Source organism: Sminthopsis crassicaudata, chromosome 5, assembly GCF_048593235.1.
Source record: "Sminthopsis crassicaudata isolate SCR6 chromosome 5, ASM4859323v1, whole genome shotgun sequence".
NCBI classification, from domain to species: Eukaryota; Metazoa; Chordata; class Mammalia; order Dasyuromorphia; family Dasyuridae; genus Sminthopsis; species Sminthopsis crassicaudata.
In genome coordinates this window covers 195,679,923-195,694,626 of record NC_133621.1, presented here as the reverse complement: position 1 = coordinate 195,694,626, position 14,704 = coordinate 195,679,923, and the positions used below count along the sequence as shown (strand labels likewise).

Below are 14,704 nucleotides of genomic sequence, written 5' to 3'. Positions count from 1 at the left end.
CCCCCTTCTTAATAATAATAGCCAACTTTAAGGTTTACAAAACACTTTATATTCACTATCTCAATTGACTCTCACAATAATTCTAAGACAAGAGATAATGATTGGGGCCCAGCAGGGAGAGATTCCCTTTTTAATGGATGAAGAAACTGAGCTTTAGAGAAGCTGAAAGAGCTTACCTAGGATCACAGGGGTGGGACAAGGGGAAAGATCAAAATTCTATTCCACTCTGTGCCTAGCAGACTTCCCACTACCTGAAACATTTTCCTGGTAAAATCCCCAGTAGAGATACTAACCAGCCCCCTCATCTTCTGGGAACAACTTTAAAACTGAGAGTAACTTTCTACTGAATGAATGAGGTATCAGTGGCTATTTTGAGCCTATCAAATAACTTTCCATTTAGGGTACCCAGCTAGGTCTTTTCCCCATCCAGGTGCTTGACTGTCCCGAACCTTTGTTGCAGAAGAAAGAATGTCACCCATTCCAGTTATATCAGGATTTAGGAGGAATTTGGATGGAGGCTTTATTTGCAATTTTGTGTTATGTCTTTGTGTACTGTATGTTGTCTAGCAAAACACAGTGAATTTTTAGGAGAAAAAGGATGAATGAATGGAGATTGTAGAAGAATTATAGAGGATAGCTGGTGGATGTCTGAATCCTTTCTAGGAAGGGAGCAAAATGTGGAGGAAAGGTAGCAGGAGAGAGGAGGGGAGATTGATCTGAGCAGCTGTGAGGTATGTAGAGAGGGAACAGCTGAGGGGGAACCTCTTTGACCTTTCTCATGGGGGAAATTTCCTTGCCCCTTATCTCCAAATGTCCTGCCCTCGCTTTCCTTCCTCCTTAGCTTGATACCTTCCTGTATCTTTGCTTGAAAAACCTCCTCTTTTTAACGTCTCCAAACTGATGCCTTCCCTTGTTCCAGGTAGTATATTTCACAGCCACATTTCCATACCTCATGCTGGTGGTCCTGTTAATCCGAGGCGTGACTCTACCTGGTGCTGCCCAGGGGATCCAGTTCTACCTGTACCCAAATCTCACTCGTCTCTGGGATCCTCAGGTAAGAAGCTCTAAGGAGGGGAAATCACGCAGGGTAAGGGCATTCAGGTGCAGGAATCTCCATGCCTATTCTGGGTCATTGAAAAGTTATCTGTCTGTTCTTGGAGATTACTTTCCATTTACTTTCTTGGATCTTAAATGGTGTAGTAAGTAGTGTCTGGGAGCTTCCCTTGTCTGATTCATAGCTGCCAGAGAGCTTTGGGGCTTGTATTAACATTGGTTCTATAAATGCCTTGGAAACCATGACTTTGCTCTTTGACAGCTGCTTCCTCTTCCCCTCCCCTTATGCCATTTTTCTCTTTTGATTTGACATCTTCCTCCTTCTTCCTTTCTCCTCAACTTCCCATTCTTGGAGCTATTTTCCTCTGCCCATTTGACCCATTCCTATGTCCTAGGGGTCTTGTTCTCCTCATCACCCCCTTCCTACTGGACCCCACCCTCAACCACTTTCCCCTTAGACTGGCAATTCCTAATCTTGTGACCTCAAAATTAGAGGCTGCTTTTAGTTCTCTCTGGCACAAGCAGTGTTATTCTGTAATAAATACCATTCACGCCTGTCTTTCCCTACAGGGTGCAGGGTGGGATAGAGGGAAGGCAGCCTTAGTGGACAGAAGTACCTCCAAAGGAGATTAAAGGGTCTGAGCAGGAGGGGGGCTGAGAAAGGGTTCAGTTCAGATCTCTGAACTTATTTTTTTCCAATAGATTTTATTTGCTGTTCTGAAGTGAGGGGTGGGGTGTTTATAAAGCAGATGGGGAATGCTAAAAGTCAGATGCTGCCCTCTAACCCCCCACTTGTAGTTGTGTCCAAGTTGGTGTCTTGTCCCCTTTTTTCCTGCTTCCTCAGTTTTATTAGGGGGGCAGAGAAAAGGCTCCTGGATCTGATGTTCATCCTCAATGTTTCATACTTTGAAGTTGACTGGATAAGTGACTGACAGTAGAGGGTCATGTCTTCTACTTTGTAACACCTACTGCATCTAGTACAGTATTACTCCCATACACAGCAACTACTAATTAACTTGTTTGTCCTTTCTTAGAGAGATCCAAGACATTAGTAAGTTAAGGTCATAATTTACAATGAATTGGATTTAAGTGAGGGTAGGCTGTGCAAAGTCACTAGCTCACTCCTCCAGAGACATTGGGATCCAGTGGCCAGATATGTTTCAGGACAATTGGTCATGACTCTGGGTACAGTGGGAGATCTCGGCCTTTTAAAGCTAAGGTCTTTCCCATATCTCGGTTGGTCTGAGGTAACATCCATTCAATGATTAAGGATAGGTAAGAAATGAGGTAGAGAATGGCCTCTTTTACTAGTCAAATAAAATAAAATAAAATCAATCTGGGAGGGAAGATCCTGAAGGTTTCTGACCAAAACATAAACAATTTCTGTTTATACTCTGAGCCATCAGAATACAAACAAAGACCAAGTGGGACTTGACCTGGGACCTATTATTGGCCAATCAATGCTAGTCAGAATGATTTGGATTTAAGGCATGGCCCATAAGAAAGAAATAAAACCCAAGATATCTTGTTAGGTTTCAGTGATCAAAATTTATATTCCTCTGGGCAGAGTACTTATTAGTAAGGGCATGAGGAAGGAAGGAAGGAAGGAAGGAAGGAAGGAAGGAAGGAAGGAAGGAAGGAAGGAAGGAAGGAAGGAAGGAAGGAAGGAAGAAGGAAGGAAGGAAGGAAGGAAGGAAGGAAGGAAGGAAGGAAGGAAGGAAGGAAGGAAGGAAGGAGCTGCACTGTTCAATTGAAACTGGCCAATTGGATCCCCATTGGGACAGCTACTACTACTCACAGGTTGGTTGTCCATGTCATGACTTGCAAGTGAATTGGATTTAAGTTTTTTGGGGGGCAGTGAGTAATTAAATGTGCAGGAAATCATCCTTATTCTTTTTTTTTTCCTACTACCTACATCTCATCACTTTCCCAGGTAGCTGTGTGCTATGCAAATGAACATGAACCATAATTTGAGAATATCAGAAAGATGGTTTTGGGTAGACATTTCAATTCAATTCAAGAAAAAATTTATGAAGTACTCACGATGTTCAATGAGTTATGTTAGGTACCTAGCATACAAAGAAACAAAACAAAAACCAGAATCTGTTTTCAAGGAGATAGCACCCTAATTTGAGTAGGAAAACTATTTGAGGCAATCAATAAGGCTTTATTGAGGACTTGGCACCCACCTGAGATCTGAAGAAAGGTGAGGGTTCAAAGAGATAAGAATAAAGGAGGAATGCCTTCTTGGAATGCTAGACAGTCTGTGAGAAGGAAACAGGAAAAGGAATGATAAATTTGGGGAACAGCTAGTAGGCCCATTTGGTGAAAGGGAGAAATATTAAATAAATCTAAAAAAGTAGGAGAAAATTGTGGAATTTTAAAGTATCAGGAAATCCTCATGAGGAACCAGTATTTCATTCTAGAAGCAATAAGGAACCAGTAACAATTTTTGAGTAAGAAAATGGCATTATCAAAACCTGTGCTTTAGGAAGACTGCTTTGGCAATCATGAGGAAAATGGATTAGAAAGTGAAGATTATGGTAGTGAGGATACTAATAAAGAGATTATTAACATAGTATGAGTGAGATGTAATACGAACTTGAACTAAAGGGATCTAATGTGTATAGAGAGAAGAGGTCAAGAAATGCTAGAGTAGCAGAATTGATCATTCTTGGCATCTTATTGAATGAGGGGGATGGTCAAGGATGATTTGAATACTGCAAACATAAATGACGGGAAGAATGGGGATGTCCTTAGTAGAAACAGAAAAATTGTAGTAAGGATGAATTTAAAAGATAAAAGGAATTCCAGTTTGGAAATATTTCGATGGGTTATTGAGACAGTGTCAAGCAGGAGGTAGAAAGGGCACTAACAACTTGGGAGGTGGAAAATCAGGAAAGGCCTCTTATAGGAGGTAGTGCCTGAGCTGAACTTTGAAGGAAGCTAGGAATTCTCCTTGGCAGAAGTGAAGAAGGTGAACATTCCAGACATGGGAAGACAATATGTTCAAAGGGATAAAAGTGGGAGATAGAATGCCATGTTCAAGAGAACAACAAATTAGTCCAATTTGGCTAGAATGAAGAACGTGTGAAGGATAGGAATGTACAAGACTAGAGAGATGGATTGAAACCCGATTGTAAAGGTCTTTAAATGCCAGACTGAGATTTATAGATAGCCCTATGCTATAGGAATAGCAATTTGGCATGGAGAATGAATTGGAAAAAGGAGAAAGACTTGAGTCAGGGAGGCCAATTAGGAAGCTTTTATAATAGTCTAGAGAAGAGTTGCTGAGAGTCTGAATTACAGCCATCTAGGGGGTACAGTAAATAGAACTAGATAGATCTGTAGACAAGAAGGTCTGAGTTTGAATCTTATCTCAGCCATATGCTAGCTGTGTGAACCTAGCCAAATTACTTGACCTCTTCCTGCTTTATAGCACCTACCTTCCAGATTTTGTGTGAGGATAAAATGAGATAATATATTATAAGATGATGCAAACTTAAAATGCTATGTTAATGTTAACTAGCATTCTCCTCTTCTTCCTCCCCTTCATCAACATCCACATCATTTGGTGGCAAGCTAGGATTCTAGGTTTGTGGTTGTAGAGAAGGGAGTAACTGTGAGAAATATTAGAGAATTAAAATCACTAGATCCTGCCAACCAATTAGTTATGTGGAACAAAGAAGAGTGAAGAATCGAAGATGACTAGATTTCAAACTTGCATGACTGCTGCTTCATTTAGTAGGAGGACGTTGGGAACCTTGGAGAGAATTATTTGAGATGATAGAGAGATCAAAGGTGTAAGTTCTCAGGGGAGAGAGGAGGGGTGGGATCAAGGATGTAAGTAGAGAGAGGCCACTTTTTCCTAAGAGATTTAATTCAAGCTTTTCCAGTCTAGCACCCAGTCTGTGACCCAAGCTCAGTTCTGAATCTGTGCTTACTGTTTGACCTCAATTCATAGACAAGTCTTTGTAACAGGCAGAAAGAGTAGCTCCTTGTAGGGTGTCCGTATAAGACCCATAATTGAATCTAGTTGGCACCTCCCTGGGAGTGTGACACTTCCAGCTGGCAACCTGGCACTTGTAGTCTCTTATCTTCACTTTCAAACACTCAACCAGGGAGCTGAGATCACATAACCCACATAGGTAAAAAGAATGGCATCTCCTCTGTCCCCTTCTCAGAGGAAAGGAGATGGAAACAGGAGAGGGAATACTAATGACAATACTTTAAGGATCTCTGATCTTGTCAGGCAATCTTCTGCACTGAGGCAAATCAGAACTGATGGTTCTCAGTAGATGGTTCTCATGCATTGTGATGGCCCAAAATATCTATTGCCTTCTAACAATGTATATGATTCTTTGCATTTGGAATTAGAGACTTGAGTTCAAATTCTGTCAATTCCCTGTATGACCTGTATGAATTCAGGCAAATGATTTTGCTTCTTTATTGTTCTCATCTATGAAATAAAAAGAATGAATTATGTGATCTCCAAGTTCTCACCTCCAAATCTTATGATTCTATAATTTGATGTGATCATTTTTTTGGGGGGGGCAATAGGAGTTAAGCAATTTGTTCAGGACACACCTAATAAGTGTTAAGTGTCTGAGTCTGGATTTGAACCCTGTAATCTATCCACTGCACATCTAACTGCTCCAGATTCTGTAATTTGAAAGGATGAAAAAACATTTAAATAATGACTATGTGGCAAGCACTGTGCTAAATGCAGGGGATACAAATATATATATATATATATATATTTTAAAAATGAGAAAGTCCTTTTTCTTAAGGAACTCATTAAGCGAAGCAACATGCACAGAAGAGTTCATCTGAAAGGCAGAAAGAAAGGTCAGAAGTTCTTAGAGTCAGCAGTTGGGTAGATGGCAAAGCCTGAGCATCCTTAGTTATACAATCAGGTCAGATCACAGTACCTGCCTATCTGGAGGACATAGTAGCAGAACAGATAGTGGAGCTAAATGGATTTTAGAATGTTGTGACTGAGCATTACCCTTTAGATAAGCTGGTAGTAACCAATTACAAGCCTTTGAGGAGATGTAAGATTATCAAGCCCTACCAATGCTCAGTTACAGGATCCTAAAACCACTTGGCCCTACAACCTGCTGTGTTAAATGCTAAGGATACAAATACAGGATACAAAAGATACAAAAAGTTAGATAATCCCTGTTTTTAGGGAGTTTCAATTCTAAATAGTGGAGAAAACATAATTTGAGCTGTAGGTTAAGTGGATAAGTCTAGGAAATCCAAGAGTTTAGTAGCAGGGCAAATGATAAGGCCTAACCCACATGTACTTTCTTTCTTTTTTTAAATTTAATTTAATTTTTTATTATAGTTTTTTATTTACAAGATATATGCTTGGGTAATTTTTTCAGCATTGACCCTTGCAAAACCTTCTGTACCAACTTTTCCCCTCCTTTTCCCCACTCCCTCCCCTAGAATCCACATGTACTTTCACATCACTATTTCATGTTATCCTCCTAACAATTTTGAAATGGAAATCTCAAGGAATCTTTTCTCACATTTTACATCTGGGGAAAAGTGAGACCCAAGGGAATGTAAATCTGAGCTCATCTGAGATATAGAGCCATGACTAGATATCATGTCTCATGGTTCCTGGATGTACTGGTGGCCTTCAAGCTAAGTCAATTGTTAACTCCTCTGCTAGAAAGCATCACTTAACATTGGGGTCTGAACTCTTTTCCTAAACTCATTCAGTCTTGGATAATTGGATAGGTTGTATTGACACTCAGCTTTTTTATACTAGTAAATAACTATTAGAGTCTCAGATAAAACTGACTTTTCTTTTTTCTGGAGCTAATTATTTGGTACCTTGATCATTCTATTGTTCTGCTCAGCTCACTCACACTGTCATCTTGTTTATTCCCTTGTTTGGCAAAATAAGTAATGATGGAGATGGGGAAACTCCTAGAAACATAGAACGTTAGAACTGAAAAATCCCTTAGAGATGACCTAGTACAGACCCCTTATTTCATAGATGAGGGAACAGAGTCTTTGGGGAGTAAATAAATGACTTTCTCAAAGTTATCTAGCTGTCCAGACTCCCATTATAGTGCTTTTCCCTAATATTTCTTTTTGCTCTTTGCAAGCAGTTCTAGAGGCAGGCTTGGTGGAAATAAAAAAAAACCATGAATTTTATATCATCTATGAATTATGTCCCATATGGCCTAAAGAGTGAGATTGTCTTTTTTTTCTTTTCTTTTCTTTTCTTTTCTTTTCTTTTCTTGTCTTGTATTTTTTTTTTTTTTTTGCTTTTTATTTACCAGATACATGCATGGATAATTTTTCAGCATTGACAATTGCAAAACCTTTTGTTCCAATTTTCCCCTCCTTCCCCCCATCTCCTCCCCTGGATGGCAGGTTGACCAATACATGTTAAATATGTTAAAGTATAAGTTAAATACAATATATGTATACTTGTCCATACAGTTATTTTGTTGCACAAGAAGAATCAGACTTTGAAATAGTGTACAATTAGCCTGTGAAGGAAATAAAAAATGGAGACAGACAAAAATAGAGGGATTGGGAATTTGATGCAGTGGTTCATAGTCATCTCCCAGAGTTCTTTTGCTGGGTGTAGCTGGTTCAATTCATTACTGCTCTATTGGAACTGATTTGTTTCATCTCATTGTTGAAGAGGGCCACGTCCATCAGAATTGATCCTCATATAGCATTGTTGTTGAAGTGTGTAATGATCTCCTGGTTCTGCTCATCTCACTCAGCATCAGTTCATGTAAGTCTCTCCAGGCCTTTCTGAAATCATCCTGTTGGTCATTTCTTACAGAACAATAATATTCATATACCACAATTTTTTCAGCCATTCTCCAATTGATGGCCACCCACTCAGTTTCCAGTTTCTGGCCACTACAAAGAGGGCTGCCACAAACATTTTGGCACATATAGGTCCCTTTCCCTCCTTTAGTATCTCTTTGGGATATAAGCCCATTAGAAATGCTGCTGATCAAAGGGTATGCACAGTTTAATAATTTTTTGAGCATAGTTCCAAATTGCTCTCCAGAATGGCTGGATGTATTCACAATTCCACCAACAATGTGAGATTGTCTTTTTCAAGGAAAAGAAACAAAATTTCCTTGTTCAAAAATTATAAGTTGTTTCACTTCAGAACCATACACCTCTTTGAAGGATTTCTAGCCTTTCTTCCAGATAACTTTTCCTAAATCTAATATTGTTATTCAGTCATTTAACCATGCCCAACAATTTGTGACCTCGTAGACCACAACATACCAATACTGTCCATGTTTTCTTGGCAAAGATGATGGAGAGGTTTGCCATTTCCTTCTCCATAGGATTAAGGCAGAGGTTCACACAATCAGTAAATGTCTGAGGCTGGATTTGAACTCAGATTTTCCTGAGTCTGGATCCAGTGTTCTACCAACTGAGTTATCTGTCTGCCTCTAATCCAACAGATCACTGCATTTTGGAGTCAGAGGACCTGAATTGGAATCTTGCCTCCACCATTTCCAAGTCCCTTAAGTGTTATGAGACTCTGTTTCTTCATCTGTAAAATGTAGATAATAATACTTATGCTGGCTGCTTCACTGAGGCATTTTGAGACTCAATTGAAATACGTAATGTAAAGTACCTTGAAAAGATCAACAATCATTAGGTGTCCCTTCCTCCTGTGTCCCCTAAACTCAAAGGCTGTTCCATGAAGTTTCACTGGAGGATTTCCACTTCTGCTGAAGGTGACTACCAGCTGGCAAGGTTTTTGCTTCAGAAAACCAATATCCTCCAGTGGAAATGGGGAGACTGTGTATGTGGGGGGGGGGTGAGTGGGGAGTGAACAGTTTGCCCTGTGGTTTCCTAATCCCCTGCTCTGACCACTGTTCTCCTGCGTTTGGGCAGGCTCATCATGAGGCAGCTGTGCAGAGGGTTGATAGCCTGCCAAGTACATAGTGAGGGGGCCCCTTGTCACAGGGGCTGGATCTGAGCCTTGAACTCTGAACTCTGGCTCTCCTCCTGGGTCTCTTGTTCCCTAATAACTTGTCTCATCTTAGACCTTTGCATGTGTGGGGAAATGAAACAGCATGATTTTTCTTGGTTCTTTCCTCCCCTGGGAGCTGCTTCTAGACAGCCAATGTTCAGACTATTTCAGAAGGTAGTCAGGAATCTCCCTAGTATCTTCTCGGAAAATCTCATACTGAACTTTTAAGTCTGGGGAGGGAATGTCAATGTCTTTTTAAGTCCCTGGAAATCCGCCTAAGATTCTGATATCAATGCCAGAGATCTGTGGTCAGGCTTGTTTTCCCGAGCCAAAACAGTTATTCTGGGGTGAATCCTTAAATCTTGTGGAAAGGTTTTTAGAAAATAAAAGTATTTCAAAGTGTCATGAAGGAACATGCAGTGTGTTTCTGGCATTTCTAAGACCACTTATCCTTAAACTTTCCTTGTTCCACTTTTTAAACCTTTAACATCAAACTCGGTTTGAAGGAGTTTTAAATTTACCTGAGAGCTTCACTGTGTCCAAGATTTCTTTTCTATTCATTTTCATTTTTTACCTTTGCCATTCAAAATCAATTCAAAGATCCATTTTCTTACCATAGCCTCCTTGAAATCTTTCCTCTAGTTACTGTACCTTTTCATTCTGTTAGTCTCTACCCCACCACCTATACAGAAATCATAGCCATGGTGGTTCTAGCTCCTTTTCAATCCTGACTCCCTGCCCATCTGTAACTCCAGTCTTTGATCTTTCTCTTCCCTAGCAGCAACTTCTGGCCCTGAGAACCCCGCATGAACCAATGAAGGACCTTCAGGGTGAGCACAATAGGCACAATAGACTAGAGCCATGATCATCTCATCACCTTTTCTGGCTCTTTTGGGGCCCATTTCCACAGGGATGAGACTAAAGTAGGATACCCAGGAGTACCCACTGATGCTACCTATCAAGTATTACAATGGCACAAAAATAAAGGCTGGGTAGAACCCAAGAAAATTTTTAAAATGTCATCCTGGGAGGTTTAAGGGACATTTTGTTGGGTGTTGGGGAGAGAAGAAAGTAGCAAGCCAGTGGATGATGCTTAAAATTACATGATGGAGCAGAAATGAAAAAAAAGCAAAGATTGGGCAGTTTTGATGTGGGAAAGAGATAAGAAGTGGGGATTAATTACTGATGGATGGAGAGGAATAGAGATACTTGGGGAACTTTAACAGTGATACAACACCTGAGGGGTATTAAGAGGGGGATAAAGAACAGGGTCCAGGTCGATGTGAATATGCTCTGTGGTCAAATGATATGCTTCAGTCATTTGAGTCAACAGTTTGAATGTTTTTGGTAATAGTGTAATAGGCCTGGACTGTATGGTATAAGGAAACATTCAGATTGAGAACTGAAATCCTCTGAAGTCAGGAAATGCCTGGGGGAGGGTCCCCGTAGCAACAGGACCCCAGTCTCCTGCAAGGCTGTAGGATTGCTTAGTCCTGTTTTTCAGGACCTACACACTCTTGGGGATGTTTTTCTAGCTGTTAAAGCTGAATCATAACATGCACAGGCTGTGCCAGCCAGCTGAGATAATAACAGTAACAATAATACCCAGTGTTTATCTAGAGGGCTATTCCTGTCTTCCTTCCCTGTATCCTCCAGAAGTCTCTTTCCTCAACTCCCACCTCCTGTACATTCACAGAGTAAAGCCCCTTACATTCAAAAATCTTGTCCATTTCCTTGACTCTCTCTGTGTTGAGGATTACTTCCCTTTATTTTCAGATGGGAATATGGAATGGAGGGTGGGTGGATGTTGGATGATATTAATACACTAGTCATGCTGCAAGTAACTGGGAAGTGAGGAAAGATGGTGCTTAGAGTCTGACATCTTGATTCTGTCACTTTTTAGTTATGTGACTGGGTAAATCATTTTAACTTCTCCCTGTCCCAATTTCTCATTTGTAAACGGGGATAATAATAGCACCTACCTCACAGGGTTGTTGTGAGGCTTAAATGACAGAATAGTCATAAAAAACACATTATAAAGCTTAAAACACTAAATAAATGTTAGTGATGATGATGAAAATGATTAGTTTCCTCTTCTGTAAGAAGAGGATAATAACACTTGCATAAACACTTGTTGTGAAGAAAGTATATAGTTATCAACTTTAAATGCTGCAGAAATGCAGGGTTATTTTTAGGAGCAATATCCCCAGAGCTTCTGCCTCAAACCTTTTCCAGTTAGGCTAGCTAGGGTCGAACAAAATGTAGTTGGGGTGAGGTATGGCATTTTTTCAGGAACCAGGAATTGAGAGAGACAAATGCAATGATCTCAATTCTCTCTAATTCTAACATTCTTTTAAAATACCTATTGGTGTTTTAAAATTTTTTTAATATTATTTGTGTTTCGAAACTTATTCGTTTCTCCTTCCTTCTTCCCTAACAAGTAAGCTGTTGTTTGTCACAAAGACAATTTAAAAAGTAGTTCAGCAAAGACAATAGTTAATTGAGTTCTACAGTATATGCAATGTTCCATAGCCATAGTCTAACTTTGTGAAGAAGTGAGGAAGGCATGTCCAACTTTTATGATTATATGATGACATTTCTTTTTGCTTGGAGATTTCCTCTTATTCCTTTCATAAAAGCCTAAATTAGGAGAAATCAGAAAACTCAACACTCAGGACTATGGACTAGTTCCTGGGAATACCCCACCCAAGTCTTTCTTTTCTTCCTACCTGAGTGTCCAGGAAATTCTGATCATTTTGGGGCCCTGACCCAAAATATTGGTTCTAGAAAACAGAGTCAAGGACTCATTATAAGCAGAATAGGGTTTCTGTTCCTCATCTGCTAGTTTTTCATTGTACTAGTATTTTGTTTACATGCATTAAAACTCAATAATATCTGTATATACTGTTCTAGAGCCAAATTTCTTATCTAGTAGTTATTGCTTAGCTGTGCTGGCCCTTTCATTGCAGGTATGGATGGATGCAGGTACCCAGATCTTCTTCTCTTATGCCATCTGTCTGGGGTGTCTGACAGCTTTGGGCAGCTACAACAAGTACCACAACAACTGTTACAGGTAACTTGAGTCTCCAGACGTATTTTGTCTTTCTATTGTCCCTGTTGCTCTCCATTTCCCTATCGTGAATGAAATGAGATTCTCTCTTTCCCTTAATTTCTAAACCTTCTCTATTTTACTTCTATCAAATATCATTATGGCCTAATATGGTCAAACATGTGTTAGAATTATTATGACTTATTCCTATGATTAGATTATAAGCTTCCTGAGGGTAGGGACAAGGTATAATTCATTTTTGTTTCTCTGACAGTGCCATTTACCTAACCAATGATAATGAAAGATAAGAAATAATAATGAAAGACAATTTAAAGAATAAAATGACAGCAAACCCTTCTAATTTACTAATCAACATAGATAAAACAAATTATGCTTCCAAAATGAAGCGAGCTACTTTAAAACAATTTTATTGAACCCAGTTATCTATACAGAACAGCAAGATTTTAGAGAGAGGTCTATGATTTGTTCATAGTGACTGGCTATCTAAAACCTGAATTCAGTGTTCAGCACTTTATACATTTTGGGTACCTGTGCCTGTGATTTCATGGTTTAGGGAAATTCCTGTGTGGAAACCCCTTTGCCTATTACAGATCAGTAACTGTTGGGCAGTTTACAACTGAGGGATGCCTGGAGGCACTGAGAGATTTGTTGAGGTTCAAATGCCCAGTGTACCTCAAGCCTTGAAACCATGTCTTTCTGATTCTGAAGCCTTTCTCTAGCCACTACATTGCCCACAGTAACAGAATTGTCTTTCTAGCAAGGTACTATGTCAAGAAAAATTTGAAAGAGTTTACCGATTTAGTAAATTTTCCCAGTCTTACTCCTATATGGTCTGGCTGTGTGGTGAGGTGAAAGAAATCCTCTTTCGGGGAAGGTAGTCATTAAGATCTGTGAGCCCACAACAGTGGAAGAGCAGCCTAGCAACGCTGGGGTCAGTGGGGTGTGAGGCTCTTGAACAAAGACTTGTGGGCAAAGACTTGGGAGGCAGAATTCATTTTGGTCTTGTATGACTTTTGATGACCTCATATGGTGTTTTCTTGCTGGCTGGGATACTGGAATGGTCTGCCATTAAAATGAATTAAGTATTATCTAAAAAATCATATCATCTGTTTTTAAACTTAAATTGAAGTGCATTTTGATCTTCAGTTTTGGATAATCCATGAAGTAGAACTTGGAGTAAAAAAACAAAAACAAAACCACCAAAAGATCAGATCCTGACTCTGCTTCCTACACTACCTGGCTGACTTTGGGCATCCAATGTGCATTTGGTAGCAGAGAACATTAGTATGGAGGGAATGACTTTGTGATTTTTTTTAATTAAAAAAGCATCCATTATGTACTAGATCAAAACACAAAGTTGATTAAATTGAAATTTAAGATATTATGAAGCACTCACTATTAAAATTGCATCTTTATTATTCTTGCAATTTTGGGCAATTCACTTAATTCTCTGGTTTCTTCATCTTAAAATAAGTTGAACCAATTGACATTCTTTCTAGCTCTGAATCTGTGTTTGAGCTTGTGTAAAATATTTAATAGTTGCTGAGGATACAAAACAGTCTTTAGCACAAGGGTACTTGTATTTTAATGAGGCGATACATGAAAACTAAGGAAAACTGAGGGATCAAGAAAGAGTTCATAAAGAAGATAGTACCTAAATTCAGCCTGAGGGTAAATAAGTATTCTGAGAAGAAGAGATTGAGAAGGAATTCATTCTGGGCCCAGGAAAAAGCTTGTGTGATGATATGGAAGTAGGACATGTATTATTGAATTCATGAAAGAGACATGGGAAGGGTCACAGGGAGATCTGGCCAGAGATTTAGGTCTCTAGGACTGGACTAACTCATGGATGGCACTAGCTCAGTAAGTACAGCCCAAGGAGGTGAGAAATGAAGAAGGAATAGCTAGAATATATCTCAAGGCCCTGGGCGGATGAAAACTAGGCCTTTTTTCTGAGGTTCCGGTTCAATCTAATTAACAATTATTAAACTAACAAGGTGTTGTGCTAGGTACCAGAGGATGCAAATTGGGTCAATAAGATATGACCCTGATCTCTAGAATTAGGGAAATTCTATAGGTACACAATGGGGACAAAGCCTTGGATTTTGAATCAAAGGGCTTCATTTCCTGTTTTTACTCTGCTTCTTATCACCTTTGAAACTCATTTTCCTCAATGAGGGCTTTGGATTAGATGACTTTTGAGGTCTTTTCCATATAAATTCTATAATCTCTTTTCTTACTTTGGTGACTCTAATAAACCAAGAATGTGGTCAAGCCATTAACTAGCTCACTCATCCCTTGTTCTATCTGATTTATGTTGAACCTTCCATCAATTCTCTCTTACAGATGATGAATCCTCATCAATCCTCTCTTACAGATGTCTCATATTCATATCTGAGATTTTTAATTTGGGGTCTGTGAACGTTTTTGGAAAAAAAAAAGATCTGACAGCATATTTCAACACAATTGGTTTACTTTATAATTCCATATATTTTATTGTATGCCTTTAGAAACATTATTCTGAGAAAGGGTTCATAGGGTTTACCAATTTAAGTTCACAAAAAATAGTTCAGAACTCTTATTGTAGCTCATTAACAACT

General features: G+C 39.3%; 1 protein-coding gene across 1 annotated transcript in view; it reads left to right on the top strand.

Annotated features, from left to right (window-relative positions):
- The window catches only part of SLC6A13 (solute carrier family 6 member 13), a 47,814-nt gene that overhangs the window by 23,148 nt on the left and 9,962 nt on the right, over nucleotides 1-14,704 (top strand). Inside the window, exons 7-8 of the mRNA XM_074269334.1 lie at nucleotides 920-1,054; nucleotides 12,004-12,107. Coding sequence (XP_074125435.1) covers nucleotides 920-1,054; nucleotides 12,004-12,107 — 239 coding nt within the window. The remainder of the gene's footprint in view (nucleotides 1-919; nucleotides 1,055-12,003; nucleotides 12,108-14,704) is intronic.